Source organism: Antechinus flavipes, chromosome 1 (genome assembly GCF_016432865.1).
Source record: "Antechinus flavipes isolate AdamAnt ecotype Samford, QLD, Australia chromosome 1, AdamAnt_v2, whole genome shotgun sequence".
In the NCBI taxonomy this organism is placed as follows: Eukaryota; Metazoa; Chordata; class Mammalia; order Dasyuromorphia; family Dasyuridae; genus Antechinus; species Antechinus flavipes.
In genome coordinates, this window is record NC_067398.1 from 709,857,513 (window position 1) to 709,878,020 (window position 20,508).

The following is a 20,508-nucleotide window of genomic DNA, read 5'->3' on the forward strand; positions in this document are numbered from 1 at the left end:
TTAATTGTCCCATTTGGAGGAAATCAGTAGAGTGAGAGCTTCAGGAGATCAAGAATTATCTTTTGCTTCTTTTTGTGTCTTGAATGCTTATAGTACCTCAAACCATTATAGGCTTCAGAAATATTGATTTGACCAAGTGAGGCAAATATTTGAGGTAAAATAATGTGGCCCAGTTATGTCAGATTCCAACAGAAATGGATCCCTGGAACCACATATTGATTTAGAAAACCACAAATGAACATTATCTGTGTTGTATTTTTATTTATTTTGTCAAGCATTTCTCATTTATTCTAGCATATTCATTCTGAAGTTTTACTGGCTGACTTATACTGTCTCTATAACATCCAGTGAAGATACTTTGTCTCCATGTTAGGTGTGTTTGAATTTTGTTGTTGTTAATTATGTTGATATAGTTTAAAATATATATTAAAACTATAGTAGTAAAGGCTAACTTGAGGCTATTATCCAAATAAATCAGGCTCTTCCGAAATCCCTCTATAGGAAAGCAAAATATATTTGATGGTTTTCCTTATTAAAATTGTCCAGATAACTTTGTTACAATTAGAAATGGAAGTGACCCAGTAAATACTTAGTATCTATAATATACAGAGAACTGTGCAAGATTGAGACAAGCCATGGTCTCTGCCCTCAAGCATTATAATAATTTTGTTGGGATAGGTGACTCCAGCTCAGAACTCTAGTTGCATAAATTAAATTGAGTATTATATGATTAATTCATTAGAAAATTAATGTGTGATTAATGTCTGAGGTCTGAGGATGAAGACTCGTTCTGCTTGACTTTGTTTTTTTCTGACTCAGAGAAAGTTTTTTGGGAGAGATGGAGTTGGAGGTGGGTGTTAAAGGACAGATAGAAATTTACCAATTGAAGAGAAATAAGCTCAGCTGTTCATGGCATGTGCAAAACTGCAACTGAAGGAGGGAGACATGAAATTATGGATTAAGGGAATTGTGCAAACAGGGGAAAAGTCTCCATAACTCCTGCCAGCTATTATCTGTTGTGAAGAAGTGTTAAATAAAAGCTCTGGTACCAGGTGGGAGAGCATTTAGAAATGTGAAAAACTCATGACACATTCATCAGGGACACAAAGAGTGCCATTTATTATCATGAAATAGCCCTCATGCTAAATTGAATATGATTGAGAAAGACTGAACCATATAAAACTGAGCAAAATGCTTCTGGTTCTGTGGACTTTAAAGTCAGAGGGAAGAGGGGGAGAGAAGTAAGGGTAGGGTCTAGAAAATTAGGGAGGAATTAGGGAGGCGTTGGGAAAGAGTTAGGAAGAGGTCAGGGAGGATCTAAGTGGCTAGGCACTAATGAAGTTGGAGGAAGTAGAGTATGCATTTTAGATACTCTAACAAGATAGTCCAAAGGATTTTGCCTAGGCCCAGGATGGGTGGTGAATTAATGGAGGGAGGATGGAATGATTAAAGTTCCTGTTCCATATCCTTTTGTACCCCCAAATCTGCTGGAGCATAATACTTCTGGCTTTTGGTTTTCATGTACCTGCAAATTAAAATATTAGACTAAGCAAAGCAGGACCCTTTAAATTCCTACATTTTCCTTCTTTGGAAAGTATTCCTGAGGATTGTCAGTTCATTCATAGCTCAGGGTCAGGACCCTTTTGGTTCTTTTTGATTCTCTTTTGTGGCTCTATCAGCATCCTTTTTCTCATCCTCAGCTTTCTTTGCAAGATCACCAATAATTTCCACATGTGTGGATATAAATTAGGTCTCTGTCCTGATTCCTTTCTCTTTGAATATTCTGTTAAATCTACTTCTCTAGCCCTCATTTTTATGCTAAGCTACTCTTCTTCACTTCCTGTTGCTTGCTTAACATCCCTTGCTAAATGTTCAAAATAGAATTTATATTTTCCCCTAATCCCTACATGTGATTCCAACTTTGCTTTTTGTCACATTCACCATGGTTCTTTCAGTCATCAGTGTTCAGCCAAGGAGTCGGTCTTGACTCTTTTTGAGTCTTTTTGCTGGTATAACAGGAGAGCACCAACATGAAGTTAGCGAGGTGTGAGCTTGGGTCCCACTGCACACCTAGTGAGCGAACTCTCCCAAGCTTCCATTTCAGGAAAATGGGCTAAGAAGGGTCTTGTGAGGTAAAGATCCTCAAGGCTTTACAAAGCCGCCGTGCCATACCAGTTGTTATTCTTAGTCTTAATGTTCAAACTGCAATCTCTCTCCCTTCTGGCTCTCTCTGCAGCTTCTGCAGGCAGGGGTCTAGCTCAGGTTCTAACTCATCTCTCTTTGACTAATATAATTGTTCTCTGTCATCTCTTCCTTCACTAGATCGACACTGATATTCTTAGAGCCAGTAAACTCACAGGACCATGTTTACCTATATATCTCTTAGATTCACTCTTTTCTGAGGACCTGTGTCACCCCAGGAAAATGTAAGCTCCTTGAGATCAGGACCATTTTCTTCTTTCTTTGTATCCTCGGTGCCCAAGCAGAGTCTGGAACAAAGTAGATGCTCACTGAATGCTCTTTTATTTGCATCTGAGCCATCAGGTGGGTCATTCATTTAATGCTAGCAGTTAGGGATGAAGAAGGTAGGGATCAGGGAAGCACTGAAGCTGAAGTGAGAAGACCTGAATTCAAATTCTGGCACTCCCTTGTATGTCCTGTGTGATGTTAGGTGAGTTAGTTAACTTTGTGTCTGTTTCCTCACCTGTAAACTAAGGGCATTGGGTCAGATGGATGGTTGTGTCATGAAATTTTCTAATAGTGATTTCTACACAAAGGAAATAAACTGTTTTAATGATCTTGTGACCTGAACCTATAGCACATACAATCATTCTATGAATGGGGTGATGCTGGATTATCTCTCTTACAGATGACTGGATATATCTAGATTGTGCCCATTTGTAGATGAGAATAGGGGAGAAGAAGGTTGCTCTGAGCTGAAACAGGGCCAGGAGGTATTGAGGCCCAGAGTTGTTTTGGGCCACAAGAAGGAAAGAGGACAAAAGTAAGAACAGAGCAGCCAGATTCCTGCTTCCTTCTCTGCTGAAGGAAAAGAGACCAGCTAGCTGGCCAGGCCAATACTCCTCAAGCTCTGCTATCTTTGGGGATCTGCCCTCTCTCAGCTCCATGCTAGATGGAAGCTGGGCAGTGTTGTGAGGGCAAGAGAGAGCCAGTCACCATTGAGGAACCTTCCTGAGCTGGCTGTAGCTGGGGAGGGGACGGGATGGGAGAGGGGTCTATAGTCCCTTGTGTTTCATTTAAATAACCAGACTGCTTCAGCCCAGGGCTGTACAGCCGAGGTCATCCCAGCTCTCTGTCCAGCAAGCAAAGCTGTTGCTGAGGCGAGGAAAGGGTGGAAGTGGGCATATCTGTTGGAGGCTATTGCAGTAATGTACACAGAAGGTAGTGAGGGCCTATAGCATCGAGGGCGGTGGGAATAGGAAGGAGAAAGTGGGAAAGAAACTAGCAACTACTAGGATAGGCAAGGTGAGGGAAAGAAAAGAGTCAAAAGAAAATTTCAGTTGTGAAATCAGAAACAAAGGGGACCTGTAGTGCTGGCGTGGGCCTGGAACTGGAGAAGAAGGTTGCACAGTCAGGCTTTTCCTTCTCATTTAGCTCTGAGCTGAAGCTGGGCCAGGAGGAATTGAGGCCCAGAGTTATCTTGGGCCACAGGAAGGAAAGAGAAGAAAAGTAGGAGCAGAGCAGCCAGATCCTGCTTCCTTCTCTGCTGAAGGGGAGGAGAACGGCTAGCTGGCCACGGCCAGCACTCTGCAAGCTCTCCCTCCCACTCTCACAATACCACCTGGCTCCATTGCAGGCAAGTGAGTTAGGGTGAAGACCTGTGGCAGCTGGGGTTGATTTTGCCTCGAGGGGAATTGAACTGGGACTCAGGGGGATGGAGTCCATTGGCGAAGAGAAATATAAGAAGAATATGAGACTTTAAAAGCAGGTATCTCCTAAGATCCCAGGGAATCTCCTTGTTGACTGTTTTTTTTGGACTACTCTTGTTTTTATCCTCTATCCTGGTTCAGACTGCCTTGAGAATTCCTATGGGTTCTGGAATATGAGTTTAGGTGAAGGATTGTCTGTTGAACCCTCAGGATATACTCCATTGTATCAGATGCTGGATAGTCTATATAACAAGTGCCAGAGATAGAAAGGCAGAAGAAAGGAGTTTAGAGAGAAAGTGTTGAAATCATCTTTACACATGTGAAGATGGGAGTGCTCATGGAAAATCCTGGTTATGATCAGAGGATCATAGATTTTTTTTTAATAACTTTTTGACAGAACCCATGCCAGGGTAATTTTTTACAGCATTATCCCTTGCACTCACTTCTGTTCCGATTTTTCCCCTCCCTCCCTCCACACCCTCCCCCAGATGGCAAGCAGTCCTTTACATGTTAAATAGGTTACAGTATATCCTAGATACAATATATGTGTGCAGAACCGAACAGTTTTCTTGTTGCACAGGGAGAATTGGATTCAGAAGGTAAAAATAACCCAGGAAGAAAAACAAAAATGCAAGCAGTTTATATTCATTTCTCAGTGTTCTTTCTTTGGGTGTAGCTGCTTCTGTCCATCCTTGATCAATTGAAACTGAATTAGCTCTCTTTATCGAAGAGATCCACTTCCATCAGAATCCATCCTCAAACAGTATCGTTGTTGAGGTATATATCATAGATTTCAAATGGAGAAGGACCTTAAGGATCAGCCAATTGGGTTGACCAGGGAAACTGAGGACTTTGACTAAAGCCACAGAAGCAAGAAGGAGTAAGACAACCTGAAGATAGGTAGAGCTGAGAGAAGAGTTTAGGGCTTGCAATAGAGACTGGGAAATATCTCTGCATAGGAATTGTAACCAAAGTGATAGCGGTGACTGAGATAAGGAGGAGAGAGAATATAATAAGTAGAATAAATAGAGAAGAGGGCCAAGGGAGATACCTTAGATCAGGGGTCCTCAAACTTTTAAAATAGGGGGCCAGTTCCCTGTCCCTCAGACTGTTGGAGGGCTGGATTATAGTAAAAACAAAAACTTTGTTTTGTGGGCCTTTAAATAAAGAAACTTCATAGCCCTGGGTGAAGGGGATAAATGTCCTCAGCTGCCACATCTGGCCCACGGGCCGTAGTTTGAGGACCCTTGCCTTAGATACTCCCCTTCTCCTCTTAAGAAATTGGAAAAAAGAGGAGCCAAGAAAAGAAGCAGAGCAATGGGCAGATAGGATGAGGACCAGGAGACTGGTGTGTCAGAAAGCTCAAAGGGGGAAGAACAGAATTCGATAGAAGGCTGTCAAAAATGTTAAAAGCTACACCAAGAGGAAAGAGGGTGACAATTGGAAAGTGGTTGTTAGATTTGACATTAGTAGGCCGCTGGTAAATTTAGAAAAGGATTTCAGTCAGTCTTCAGAACAAAAGTTCATCGGCAGGAGATCTGGGAAAAAGTGCGTAGTGAGAAGCTAGTTAATTCGTTTAGCAGGAGGGAAAGAGAAGAATGGGGGTTAATTGCAGGATAGAAGAAAATAGTAAAGACAAAAGCTTTTTCCTGATTGGAGAGACTTGAAACTTTAGTGGGAAGCATTCCCATTAAGAAGCCAGAAAGAAGTTGAGGAGTCAGCCAAAGAAATAGAATAGCTGGGTAAGTGGGCAGATGAGAACAAGCATCTTGTGGAGGAGAGATTGTAACTGATGACTACAAGATGACATGGAAGGGTTAATGGATTAGGTAGAGGGATTAATTTTTGACAATATTTCTTCTGTAACCAGAGGGAAAGAAGAGAGAGGTTGATAACACTGAGAAACATTTAAAAATGGAGAATGAAAAAAAGAGGAAGCTCAGCTTCAAGAGCCTCCATTTTCTTAGTGAAGTTTAGAGATAAATGTGAAATCCCATACTGAGGTTCAAAAATTCAAGTTCTTTAATAGTTTCTGTGAAAATGATCTGATGGTTTTAGTGTACTGTGGGCCCAATCTAAGTTAGCAACCTTAAGCTACATTAAGAGAAGCCTCATCTAAGACTGGACGTGAAGGGATCTCTGCCCTGTTTTAGTCAGAGCTGGAATGTTTTGCTGAGTTCTGGGCATCATATTTTAGGGAGAATATAATCAACTAGAGCACATAGGGCCAAAGCAAGGGGAACCAGAGTGGTAAAGGAACTAAAAACTGGAGGATTAGGGAAAGAACTTTCTTTTGGAGAAGAGAACACTTAAAAGAAGTCTTGAGTCATTTGGGAGAAAGATTCATGTTTGCTACTTAACCTCAGAAGGCAAGACTAAAAGCAGGGGCTAAAAAATTTAAAAAAAAAAAAGGCACTTAAAAATTTATTTTATTTTTTTAAAAAGGCACTTTAATACAGTCTTTACCATGAGGAAAAAACTAATACCTAGAGGCAAGTCAGCAAATATTTCTTAAGCATTTACTATGTCCCAGACACAGCACCAAAAAAGTAGGTACAGAAAGCCAGGTCCTACTTTCAAGGAGCTTACATTTTAATTGGGGGAAACGATGTAAAGAAAGCTAAAAATGGGAGTTGGTGGTATTGGGGGGAGAGGGGCATGGTGGAGAAAACTTGTAAAATCTGGAGTGACTGGCTAGAATGCCATCCTTAAAATGGAGGTTTGGGGAGGAGCCAGTGGGTCAGAGGAAGAGCTTTTCCAGCATGAGAAATCCAGGGGTGAGTAACTTCTAGGTTCTTAGAATGAGGGAAGAATGTAATCTGCAGCAGAAAGGAATCATTCCCTTGTTTTGTGAGCTTCTAGGCTTGGCCTGAAATGGTTGCTAGAGGACGATTTGTTTGATGCTTTGTGGGAGGAAGTCTTGTTCAGAGATGGCTCCGATGACATGGCCGCTGAACTGGCCTTTCACCTCTGAGCTGTCGTAATTCAAAATGTCAAAATGTCCAAGAACTCCCCTCTTTGGTCATTGATTTGATTGCAGCAGGCCCATCTCAGTATTCTCTAATTCTCCATTCTTACTGAGTGAATTCTTATTGAATGACATTCTAGAATCAAATTTTTTGAATTTGGAAGCATCCTAGGGATGTTTGAGTTGAACCCTCCAATTTTATTGTAGAATGTACTGCCCTAGACCTAATTTGAAAACAGCTCAAGATCTATTTAACTTTTTTTTTTTTTTTTTTTTGGCAAATCAGAAACCTTGGAGAAGAGGTTTAACGATGCAAGCCTATTGAACGGGAGTTTGGTGACAGAAGAGCTATGGGGAATAGAGGCGTGTTGTGGAAGCCATAATGATAGTTTATATGACAGGACGTTAAAGGGGGGTTCTTTTTTGTATGTGGTTGTTAGTGATGGAAGGAAAATTCAGATAACTTAAGTGACTTGTATAATTGCCAAAGGCTTTTTGCATTGGATTGTGGTAAGTGAAAAGAGTTCATATGCGTTTTATTAAATTGTTAGGAAATATTTTTTTCTGGCTGTTGGAAGAGACTACTTTGATTTGCTACACAAAGCTACTTTTTTTTTTTTTTTCTCTTTTTGTTTTCGAATTAGGCTTAATTACAGTGGTGCCTGCTAACATTTGCTTCAGTTAGATTGTATTAGCATCTCCATTATTCTGTATTTATCCAGGAATTGAGAACTTCACTTTAAGATTTGCTTTAAGTAGTACCCTAGATTTTTCCTCAGAAAAACAATGATTTTAAAATCATTGTGCATTTTAAATGAAATCAGTAGCCCCGGGATCTATTGTAGTTTTTTGGATAATTAATCTATTAAAACTCAGATGTAAATTTTATATGTAGCATCATAATAACTAATTAAATTGTAAGCTCCTTGAGGGCAGGGATTGTCTTATTTTTGTATCCTTATACTTAGCATAACCTTACACATAGAAGGGGTTTCATAAATGTTTATTGATCAAACAACTATATGAATTTTGCTAAATCATATTGATAGGACATTTTAAGGTTGACAAAGTATTTTTCTCTCAAAAATATTGTGGGAGCAGTGTTGTAAGTACTATATTCACCTTGTTTAGTGTTTTGTTCGTAATAACCATAACTCCCATTTGCACAGAACTTAAGCTGCTGTGTTTCCTCCTGTTTTTAGACTCATCTAGAAGCCTGCTCCACCTTGGCCCCCACAACTTTCTAGCCTCATTTTGCATCACCTTGCCTCCTGCCCTTCTGGATCCAGCTAAGTTGACCATTAAGTGTCCCCATTTTGTGGCAAGCCTTTGTAGGAGCTGTCCCCGCACACCCGGCGCATACTCTCCTCCTTCACTTCTGCCTCTTGGGGTCCTTCTCCTTCTAAGAACCCTTACTCACTCTAACTTCCCAGGCCCATGACTTGCTCATTTTCCATGACCTCCTCCCTTCCTCCCTAAGAGCTGTGCTAAGAGGTGGCCACTTCTATAGTTGCTTCTCTGATCATCATTCCTTGGTTTTTCTACCTTTCCCTTTGTTTTTTTCCCCTCACAGCAGCCTCTGCTCTTCGTCCACATCATGGCTTCCGATCCCTCGAGCCTTCAGTTCTCTCCCAAAGCTTCACTCTTGCATGAGCCACATTCTCCTCACCACTTCTTGGTTCCTTAATGAACCACTTTGGTCCTCCATCGTCCTCTTCTTCTGAGTCCTTTGTCCCCTTATTGATTTACCAATTGTTTGTTTCTTACCAAACCCTGGCCTGGGATCATCCCCACCTCTGCTGCCATTGCTTCTTCATCAAATGTGCTGTGAACAATGGTGGGGGAAAAATCACAAAATCTTTCTTACTGAGCACCCAACATTAATGAGGCCCCCGTTTCTGCCAGATTATCCTTTTACATCTCTCTTATCAACTCCCACTCTCCTCAGGGACTCTTCCAGATGACTTCATCCCTTCTTAAACTTCCCAGGGCTCCCAGACTCTCTTAACTAAAACCTTTTCCTTATATTTTATTGAAAAGTAAAATGGAGGCCGTTCTCTGAGATCTCCCACTTGTGCCCTCCTCCTCATCTCATATCGCTCAGATGCTCTGATACTCTCACCCCCTTCACCTTTGTTCCACATGAAGAGGGGACTTTTCTTGCCAAGTGAATGCAAGTTCTTCCCCCAGCCGGGACTTCCCTCCCCCTTATCCTCAGTCTCACTCTTGCTCACCGACTGCTTCCCTCTCACATGCCCGTGCCTCCCCCACTCTCAGGCGATTCCTCCATCCCTGGTGACCACCCTGCCTTTGGTAGCTGAATGCCTAGAGAAAGGTTGTCTGCAGCTGGCCCTCCCTCTTCCTCTCCTTTCCCTCTCTTCTTAACTGGACAATCTGACCTCTGACTCATCTTTTCGCCGAAACTCCGCTCCCCAAAGTTACCAACAGTCTCTTAGTTGTCAAATTCAGTGGCTTCTTCTGTCTTCTAGGCTTCTGTACAACCTTTGACCCTGTCAATCGCCTTCTTTTAGTTGATACTCAAACTGAGACCCGTGAAAGACCCGAGTCTCCCATAGCATTCAGGGCCCTCTCCAGTGCTGCTGATCTTTCTCTGGCCCCTGGACCCAGGTGGCTCTGGAGGGGAAAGGGAGGCAGGGGCCCTTGCCCAGCCTTCCCTACTTAAATCCAATTTTCTGTGTGTCATGGCATCCCCTCCCTGATGTCCAGGTCTTCTTCCAGAATGAAAGACAAACAATAACAACAGCAACAATCTTCCCTCTGAGTGTTTTGGGGACACTGTTCATTCCTGATTCTCTTACTTATCTGAGACGACTCCTCATTTTCTTGACTGGATCTTCAGCCATGACATGTCCCTAAGCATGATGTCCCACAGGGCTCTGCCCCGAGCCTTCTTCTCCTCTCTCAATATTCCAGTTAGTGACCTCCCCAGCTCCCATGAAGTTGATGACTGTCTATTTCCAATTCTCAAATCACCTTATTTAGCCCTTACTTCTTTATTACCATCCAGTCTCCTATCTGGGGATTGGGGCAGCTGGTTTGTGCATTCAGTCAGGAAGACCTGAATTCAAATCCAGCCTCAGTCATTTCCTGTATGACCCTGACCAAGCTATTTAATTTCTGTTTACCTCATTTTCTCCAGCTTTAAAATGGGAATACTAAGAGTACCTACTTGGCCAGGTTGTTGTGAGAATCAAATGAGATAACGTAGTGCAATGACTGGCATGTAGTAGGTGCTAGGTAAATGTTTACTCTCTTTCCCTTTTCCTACCATTGATCATCATCATGATCACATTTTTAGATATCTCAGAATGGGTGTCTTATTGTCCTTTGTCCAAAACTGAACTTGCTATCTTTTTTCCCCCGAGGCTTCCAAAGATCTCCTATCACTTTTAAATGCACTCTGATCCTCACCGTCCCTCACACTTTCTCACCATCCTTTTCCAATCATTTGCAGAATCCTTCATCTTCCTTCCTCTTTCCTGGTTACTGCCCCCATGCTGATGTGTTCTCTCATCTCCGGTGCCCTGCTGATGGATCTGTCTGCCTTAATCTGTCTGCTCTATCCTCCAGCCATCAAAAGAATTTATCTAAAGTCCTGATCCATTCATGTCACTCCTGCTATTCAGTAAACTCCTGTAGCTCCTAGTCTGGGATCAAATATAAAACCCACTGTTCGGCCTTCAGAGCCCATTATAACCCAGCTCTCCTCCCCTTCTAGTCTTCTCCCTCTCCCTGCTCCCTAAGACTCTTCTGTCTGGTGACCCTGGCTTCCTTGCCAATATTCTTTTAATTCTAATCCAGTTTCTCTTAATTCTAGCACATTCTCCGTTGATTTTCCCCACCTATTTCATACATGGCTTGTTCAGATGGAGTTGTTTGCTTATTGTCTCATTAGATTATGAATTCCTTTCTTTGGATCCTGCGAGTTTAGCATAGTGTTTCATATATAGTAGGTAGGTACTTAATAAATGCTTATTTAATGACTAGTTGTAAATATTTCTTACATATACCACTTTTTACTTTACCTGTGATCCCTTCTGGGATATGGGTCTAGTATTGATCTAGCTGGCTTCAATGGGCATGTGCTATTTAGTAATTTTTTTTTTTTGGTATTATTCCAAATTGCTTTCCAGAATGGCTCTACCCATTCACGCTCCACCAGCAGTGCATCAGGGGGCCTGATTTCCCATGGTCTGGCTAACATTTGTCATTTTTCCCAGTCTGATAGGTATGCCGTGAAATGTCAGAATTGCCTTAATTTGCATTTCTTTAACTATTAGCAATTTGGAACATTTAAAAATATATGGTTATAGATGATTGGGGTCTCCTACCTTGAGAAGTATCCATCTATTTCCTTAAACTTTTTACTGATTGGGGAATGGCTCTTGTTCTTATAAATCTGACTTCATTTCCTTTATATATCCTAGTAATGAGAACTACATTTCTCGTTGTATACCTTCCCTCTTGTCAGAAAACTATCCCTTATAATAAAGAATAAAAAAGAGAAGTAACCAAAAAATAAATTCTGCAAAACAAACCAATGTGTGAATGAAGTCTCAATTTACATGCAGTATTTCACACCCATAGGTTCCTACTTCTACAGTTGCTATGGGGGAGAATATCTCCTTTGAACTGTATCTTGAAAGAATTCAGGGACTTCAAGAAGTGGCGGTAAAAAGGGGGCCAATTCCAGGGTTGGCCAGTGTTGCCCCAGAGCAGCAAGATAATAATCTCCAAAGAAGGTAAAATGAGTAACTCTAGAAGCCAATAGAGAGAGACTTGCTGAGTGTCAGCAGATTGCAACATGTAACCCAGGGTGATACTTCAAACAAGAAGTGACATATGTTTGATAAAAAAGGAAGCTGGGCTCTTTCTGTGATGGAGTGGGATGACAGGTGGGCAGTACATGCACTTCGTTGGGGTCCTGCAGATGCCAGGACAAATGGAGAAAGGTCCCTGGCTTGGGGGCTGGGAAGAGATCAAGACCCTCTGTTAGAATTTGTGGCTAGACAGGAGTCACCTATAAGGGGCAGGTATGGAGAGGTTGTGATTGACAGCTTTCAAGGGAAAGTCCAAATTAAAGAGTCTAGAGATCATAAGGTCACAGATTCAGAACTGCAAAGGGCCTTAGACATGAGTCCAACCCGTACTTTTTAAAATAAAGGAATTGAGGCAGGCAGAGTGAAGTGACTTGACCGTTGGTCACCCAACCAGGAAGTGTCCGGGTTCCTGGCTCCAGAGCAGGGCTCTTTCCACGATTCTCTGCTTTGCCTCCCAGCATGTGAGCGGCGCTCAGATTTCTGCAGCTCCTTTCCCTCTCTGTATATCCCTCACTTCTGCTCAATCAATGTCAGGAGTTTGGAATTGAGGGTCAATGGTGAACATCAATTGTGCATCAGGACATGCTTCGGGCTGTTTGTAACTTGTGCTCTCCTTATCTCCTTTCACCACAGATAAAGGTTCTGGTTCCCACATTTGCTTGAGTCCAGACAAACTCACTGAGCTCCCAGAGCTCGGTCCCGGGTCTGCTGCCTCATTGGGCCTGATGTCTCAGTGTCACATGGTAGTTAGAGGATCAGAGACCTAGAGCAGTTCAGCCCATCATTTACACCTGAGGGGAAGAGGGAAATGGCTTTTCCACCTTGTTGTACCACACTGTCAGCTGGGAGTACTGATGGATGATTAAATGATGTGAAGCCGGAAATGAAAAGGAGGCAGGGAATCACGGGTCACGCCTGGCCCCGAGGCTTTGCCTCAGTGGATTCTGTGCCCCTGCTCTGGGCTGGGCTCCTGGGCTGGGCTGTGTCCCCACTTGTCTGGCTGAGCCTGGCCATGCTCAGTTTTCAAAAAGAAATTCTTCCGTGAGTGAAGGGAAAAGACAACACGTACAAGGAATGAGCCCAGAGCCTAACCAAAGGGAAGCCTGGGCAAAGGCCAGCCCCAGCTGAGAGTCTCCGGTGGGGACACCTACTTCAGAGCTCCCCTGCCACTTTAGCCCCAGGATCCAGCCCCAGGCCCTGCTGTTTGTGCCCATCCCACTCCTGCCTGGTTCTAGGTCATCCGCCCTATTTCTCAGGCCTTGTTGGTCACCTCCCTGATATTCGAGAGCTCCGTGGTTGCCCCTGCCCTTGTTGTCTTTATTCTCTGGGAAGGGCAGCAGTCCTAGGCCCTGGTGCTGTTTGTCACTTAACTCTGTTGCCTTTGGCTTTGGCTTCAGCTGGCCTGGCTGAAAAGGCAAGGAAAGCTGTCCGGCAAGTCCAGCAGAGCTGGGGAACAAATCGATCCCTTCCTAACTTGGGGCCGTTTCAATGTTGAGTTATTCTATTGTAATGTTCTTCTGCAGAAATCTTTACCACATTTTTGGGCACAATCTGAAAAATGTTTTTGTTTGCTTTTAGGTTTTTTGCTTTTTAAAGATTTTTGTTTAAATGAAATTGATGAAGCTGTCCCTCAGGTGAAGTTTTATGAAGAGGTAAGAGGCAATCCTTTTCTTAAAAAGCTTTCTATTTCAAGAAGTCTTTCAAAGTAAACCTTCTTTGTTATTGTCGTTATTGTTGTTGTTGTTTTTAATTAAAAGTACAAACCTATTTAGATATTTTTAGAAATGCTTACAAGAAATTATAAGAGATCTGCTGGGCAGCCCATCACACACAGGCTTTCCTAAATTTGAATTTGTTTTTCTAAGTCGATGAAGAGAGAGAGGAGGGTTGGGTCCTGTGGCAGTAGGCCTGGCACTGCTCATGCTGAGGAAGAGGAGGAGTGGGTTTGGATTTATATGTATAAGCAAAGAGAGCCGGGAATCGAGGTAATCTTTATCATCAAAGAGATTATCTTTATTTTCAGTGACAACTAAAATGGGCATTTATTCATTCTATTTAATTCCATTAAACATCTCAGGAAAAAACAAACAGAGGAAATATTTCATGACCTTCATTAAAATAGAACAGTTTCCTTTCTACACTGTCATGTTTTCAGCTGCAGATATTTCTTGTATCCAAAAGGTAGTTGCAGTAGAGGATAGAAGTATTAGGGAGATGACATTGCACAGGATAATAGAAAGTAAATCTGTTATTAGGGAGCAGAGATCTGTGGTAGCAGTTTTCTTTCTAATTTGCTAAATAATTAATTAAACTAATGACGAAGGACTGTATTCCTTCTTCAGTCTCCCCCCTTCCCCTGCCTTCCAGCCTCTGGAAGTGCTTGACTTATCCTCATCAACATTTTAAAATTGTCTTTCTCGGAACAGTTGGGATCGGTAGAGAAATATAATAGGTAAATGATATTTGCTAGAAAGATAACGAAACCGTTCAGAGTCTATATTCTGTTGAAGACATTTCCTTCAGATGAAGCTTTTTAGCTTTTAGCAAGGATCTCACTGTTAGTGTTTCATTCTCTGCGTGTGCTCCACGTAAAAGTCCGACAAGGTAAGTGTGACTATAAATTGGACACAGAACAGGAGCTGTTTTTTTTTTTTTAAACTGGATTTTTGATAAAAAATTGTTTCGCAAGTAAACACAGTCTCTGACAGAAGTCGGTCAATTAGTAGCCATTTAGCAATCTACTCCTATGTACTAGGCACTCTGCCAAGCTCTTAGGATACAAAGAAAGGCAAAAAACAGTCCCTGCTCTTAAGGAGCTCCGAATAATGGAAGAGACAATATATATCCAAATAGGTAAAAACAAAAAATGTGCAAGATACAATGGAAATGGTCAAGAGAAGCTGTTTTATTAGCATGAAAGGAGCTAGGGAAAGACTTCCTGCAGAAGCTGAGATTTTACTTGATACTTGAATAAAGCCAAGGAAGCCAGAAGGGGCTGGGGGTGGGGGTGGGACAGTGAGGGAGAGCATTCTGGGACACCCGGTGAAAATGCCTGGAATCTAGAGATGGAATCTTTCATTCCAGGAATAACCAGGAGGCCAGTGCCTGAAAGGCCGAGTGTGTGGAGGTGAATAAAGTGTAAGAAAGATAGGAAAAGTGGGAACGGGTTTTAAACACCCATTTTTATATTTGATCTTGGAGGTAGGGAACCTATTGGAGTTCCTAGTAGAGTTTATGAAGTGGGCAGTGACAGGATCAGAGCTGTGCATTAGGAAGATCACCCTAGCCAACGGAGAGGATGATGGCCTGCAGTGGGGACAAGCTTGTGGCAGGGGACCAGGCAGTAGCCAATTATAGGAAAACAGGCCCACATGGGAGTTGGAAAGTTATTTGAATGTGGAGAATCTTCCTTTGACTGCAGGCTTCTGGCTCTTGCTGTCCTGGTCCTTCAAAGATAGAGAAACGGGGTCAGGAAAGATCATTCTCACACCTGCTTGTGCCCTTTACTTCCCTGAGACTCTGAACTCCGACAGATCATCTTCCAAACTCTAGTTCATACCCCCTACCACTGATTCCTCATTCCCATCCCAAAGCGTAATCCTAACTCTATCCACTCCTTCCATTATGCCTTCTGTAATGCTGTTCCATAGGCAACAAACATTCCTTCTTCTTAAATGTTTTCCTCTTCCATCTCTTTCAGCTCCTGGCTCTTACTGAGACTTGGTTCCCTTCTGGCCACTCTTCCTAGTACTTGCTGCCTCTTTACTCATTCTTCTCAGCTCTCTGGATGAAGTGGGGGAAGTTAGAATATTCCTTGCTCCCCATTGCCACTTTTAGATTCTTTTCCTTTGCCACTCTGGTAACCTTTTTTCCTTTGAGATTTATGCTTTTTCTTTTTTGCTGAGGCAATTGGGGTTAAGTGACTTGCCCAGGGTCACACAGCCAGGAATTGTTAAGTGTCTGAGGTCAGATTTGAAACTCAGGTCCTCCCGATTTTAGGATTTCTATCCATTGCACCCACCTAGCTGCCCTAGGTTTATGCTTTTTCCATTTTCTACCTTACAAAAATCCTGGCAGCTGTTGTCTACAGACTTCCAGGTCATTCCCTTTCCTTCCTCAATGAATTTGATAACATGGCTTGCATTTTTCCCTTCTTCCCCAACTCCTGCCTTCATACTATGTATTGATTCTCCCTCAGATATTCAACCACTATGTTCCTCAATCTGTCACCCTCCCTTGAGCTACTTTTCCACTCTCCCTTAGCCGTACTTCAAGATGGCCATACCACTGATCTTGCCATCACCCACAGTTATCACCCTCATGTTCAAGAATCCTGAAATGTCCTTCTCTGACCATCATCTGTTGGCTTTTCACTTCTCTCTTTGCCTTCCATTACCCTACCCTTCCTCCATGACCTCCAGTCCTTTGATCCCTCACTTTTCTCCCAGGCCACCTCTCCTGCACTAGTCACTCTCTTCTCTTCTCTCCATCTTGACTCCTCGGTGAGCCAGTCCAACTCTACGCCATCCTCCTGTCTCAAATCCCTGACCCCTTATCATATTACCAGTTATGACCAGCCTTAGGTTGCCCCCACCATTCGTCATCTTTGCTCTCACATGTGGGTTGTAGGTGGTGGAGATGAGCACTCTGCTGTTCTGACTGGACCTGTTACATAACCTTACCTGGACCCTCCGTGCCTCTCAGCAATCCTGCTATATCTACTTCTTGGATCGGTTCACTTTCCTGCTCTTCACCAAGGCTCTTCCAGCCTTTTTTCATCCTTTCTCATCAAACCTTCCATTTCTCTCTTAGTTGAGAACTTTGATTGAGGACATTCATTATGAACTCTTTCCTCATTTCTTATCCCATGGGTGCCTCTGGCCACTCTCCCCTGCAGTCTCACATGATGAAGTGGCCTAACCAAGGGTGTTCCCTCTCCTTGTTCAAATGACTCCATTCTATCCCATTTTCCCGAATAGATTGCCCCCTCGGTCTTTCCCACTCTTTTGCTTATTTTCAATCTCTTCCTCTCTAATGGCTCATTTCCTACTGCCTGCAAAGATGCCCATGTTTCCCCATCTTGAACAAAACCTTTCACTTGATCCTTCCACTAACTCTTGTCCTATATTTCTTTTTTCCTCTGTACTTAAAACTACTTGAAAAGACTGTCTACAGTAGTACCTCTACTTTTTTCCTCCCACTGTCTTATTAAATCTTACAGTCTGGCTTATGACCTTCAGAGTTAATAATGATTGCTTAGTTGCCATATCTAATGGCCTTTTCTCAAACGTTATTCTCCTTAATCTCTCTTTGATTGATGTGGTTGATCACTCTCCCTCAACATTCTCTTTTTTCTAGCTTTCCGGGACACCCTTCTCTCTGGTTTTCCTCCTACTTCTCTGACTTCTTCTCTGTCTTCCTTGCTGATCCTTTTCCAGATCATGACCTCTAACTGTAGCTTCCTTCAGTGTTCTGTCCTGGTTCTTCTTTTCTTCTCCCTCTATTATATTTCACTTGGGGAACCCTTCAGCTCTCATGGATTTAATGACCATCTCTATGCTGATGATTCTCAAATCTATTCTGCCCCAGTCTCTCTGTACCCTCCAATCTTACATTTCCAATTGTCATTCAGACACCTCAAACTGGAAGGTTAGTAGACATCTTCAACTCAGTATGTCCAAAACAGACCTCATTATCTCCCTATCCCTCCTGGTCTTCTGCCTTCCCTTTGACTATCCAGGATGCCACTGTTCTCCCTGTCCCTAAGGCTCCCAACCAAGGGGTTTCCTGGATCCTTCCTGGGGTCCACTCTGTGGCCAAGACTATTTCACCTTTGCACCATTTCTCAAATGTGTCCCTTCCCTCCTCTGACACTGTGCCCACCATGGGTGCATTGGCTTGTGCCTGGATTATTGCAGTGGCTGCTGGGGAGTCTGCCGGCTTGAGGTCTGTCCCTGCTCCTGTCTGTCTAAAGCCACCCAAGTGATTTTCCTGAAACTTAAGTCAGCAAACTCCATTGGCTCTTGTTGTTTCCAGAAGCAAATACAAAGGGCTCTGTTAGTCATTCATATCCCTTCATAACCTAGTCCCTTCCCGTGTCAGTCTTCTCCCACCTTACTCCTCCACAGTCTCTTTGATTCAGGGACACCGGCCTCCTGGCTGTTCCAGAAGGACCCTCTGCTTCTCAGTTCCAGGCATTCTCTCCACTTATCCTCTGTACCTGGGACATTTTGCTTCCTCCACTCCAACCACAGGCTTCTTGGCTTCCTTTAAGTCTCAGCTAAAATCCCATTTTCTACAGGAAGCACCAACTCTGTACCCAGCCCTCTGCTATGTATTAGAGATACAAAAGCAAAAGTGAAAATGTTCTTGTTCTCAGGGGGCTTACGGTCTGTTGGAAGAGATGCTTTGTCTATATGTAGTTATAGGCAGATTAAATCCCAGCTAATTTTGAGAGGGAAAGCCCCTGATAATGGGAAGGATCACAAAAGGTTCAGAGAAAATAAAGCCTTCGAAGAGGCAGAGGTAACAGCCAGGGCAGAGGTGGGGAATGTTTTGAGAAGAAGAGCAAGAAGGGCAAGTTTGGCTGGTTTTGAGGTGTCTGATGGGAAATAATGCAGAGTGAGTATGGAAAGGTTAGTTTGGGCCAGATGATGGAAACCCTTGAACTTAGAAGTGATGGAGCCCCTGCAGTTTATGGCAGAAAGGAGGGAAGTGAGCAGCCCTGTGTTAGGGAAGACAGATAGGAGCAGGGAGACCTGAGGCACGTAGACCAAAGGGGAGACCATAGCAGTAGTCCAGACAAGTGGCTCTTAAGGCCTGACCCAGAGTGGTGGCGGTGAACAGAGAAAGAGGAGGTGGCAACTGATAAGCTAGATGTGGGTTGAGGGGGAGAGCAAGAAGTGGAGGATGATTTGGACCTAGTAACTGGAAGGATGGGGGAGGAATAAGAGTGGGAAAGATGAGGAATTCTCTTTGGGGCATGTCCAAGTATGAAATATCTCTGGGCCACAGGCCTCGAGATGGAAATGAAGCTCTTGGATCTGAGGAGTTCCTTAAAGGTCACCAGTGGTAAGCTCTCCTGTGGCTGATGAGTTGACTAAATCCTCTAAAGATAGGAAGTGGGCTCGTTATCGGGGCCAACAAGATAAGGAGGGATCACACTTATTCAGGGAATCAAAGCATTGAGACTAGAGATTTGACAGGAATAGGTGCCCTAGAAGGTAGAAGCAGACGTGAGCCTTCATGCACACCCTTCTGGGGAGTGATTGAGAGACAAGTAGGCTTAAAGACACAGCTTGAAGACAGTGATTGGGGTGGGAATGGGGGTGGTGGTGAGGATTTGACTGGAAGGGCATTGCACAAATAGGCTCAAGCCTATCCAGTGGACAGAAGTGCTTGTAGAGCTCAGAGTCTCCTCTCTTAATTATCTCCAATTTATCCTGTCTGAGTCTTGTTTCTATATAATTATTTCCATGTGATCTCCTTTATTAGACTGAGCTCCATATGAGCAGGGACTGTCTGAGTCCTTTCTTTGTATCCTTAGGACTTAGCAGAGTGCCTGGAACACAGGAGGTGCCTAGTTAATGCCTGTTGACTGGCTTGATTGACTGAAGCAAATTCAGCATTTGTGCCACTGGCTTCCTTTTCTGGAGACACGGCAGCATGATGAGATTAGATGAGTCCTCATGTGTCTCCAGCTCTGAAATGCTGATCCCTCTAGGAAATCCTGATTTGGTCTAATTTTAAAGTGGCTTTCTGTCCTTTGTCAAACCATATGTTTGAGTTCTGTTGAAGAATAAAACTCTATAGTGGCTAAATATATTAGCAGTCTGGCGTGTGTTCTAGTGGGAACTTGAAGGGGGGCAAATGGTTTGATTGACATACTTAACTCCTCACCTTCCAGGTGCTTTACTCAACTTTTGATATCCATCTTCTTAGTGGTCCTGAATTATTGAATTTTTCTATTTAATGATAGAGTGAATCTCTTATCACAGGAGCTCCTGATTATATATGACTTCCAGAGTTTAGCTTCCTCCCATCTTTTTTGCTTGGGTTAGTCAGCTCCACTTGTTTTATTTATTATTTTTTAAATTATTATTTTAATTATTCTTTGGGGTACTTATACTCAATCATTCAGCATCTTCCAGCTTTCCAGGGCAAATATCATTTCCTCCGTGGAACCTTCTCTGATAGCCTCAAGTCAAAAATAATCTATTCTTTCTTATATCACATAGAATGTTTAGTTTGCACCTACCTTTCTTGAAATCTTCTGTTCAGTATTTAGTCAATTCATCAGTCACAGGAGAGCTTACAACTGATGATCTGGAAAGAACTCCTCAGATCCCAAGGGCTTCATTCCCATCTCTAGGCATGTGGCCCAGAGATATTTCATATTTGGGCATATTTGTGTATGTGGTGTTTCTTCTAGTGGATGTAAACTCAGGGCACGAATTGTGCCTTATTTAATCTTTCGGTCTTTGCCAAGGTCTAGCAAACTGCTTTGAACCTAGTTGTTCTAAATAAATGTGTCAGATTGAATCAATGAGCAGATGCTGTCTTCTATCACATAATGTCACACAGCTGAAATTCCCCATTTGAGGTTTCCACATAATATGAAGTTACTTAGTGCTCCATTCCACCAACTCTTAAAATTTTTTTAAATAGTTTTTTTTTTATATTCTTTAATCTTGACCATGCCTCTTCCATCTGTTCCACTTGCCTCCTCTTCTCCAAACAAGGGTTGCCAATGTTGGAAAGGAAGAAAAAACTTAATTTTGTTGCCAGGTAGCAAATAATCAATCCCGAT

The 20,508-nt window shown here is 42.8% G+C and overlaps 1 protein-coding gene across 1 annotated transcript in view; it reads left to right on the forward strand.

Annotated features, from left to right (window-relative positions):
• Positions 1 to 20,508, forward strand: part of GRK3 (G protein-coupled receptor kinase 3) — a 184,243-nt gene that overhangs the window by 76,866 nt on the left and 86,869 nt on the right. Inside the window, exon 3 of the mRNA XM_051973020.1 lies at positions 13,278 to 13,351. Coding sequence (XP_051828980.1) covers positions 13,278 to 13,351 — 74 coding nt within the window. The remainder of the gene's footprint in view (positions 1 to 13,277; positions 13,352 to 20,508) is intronic.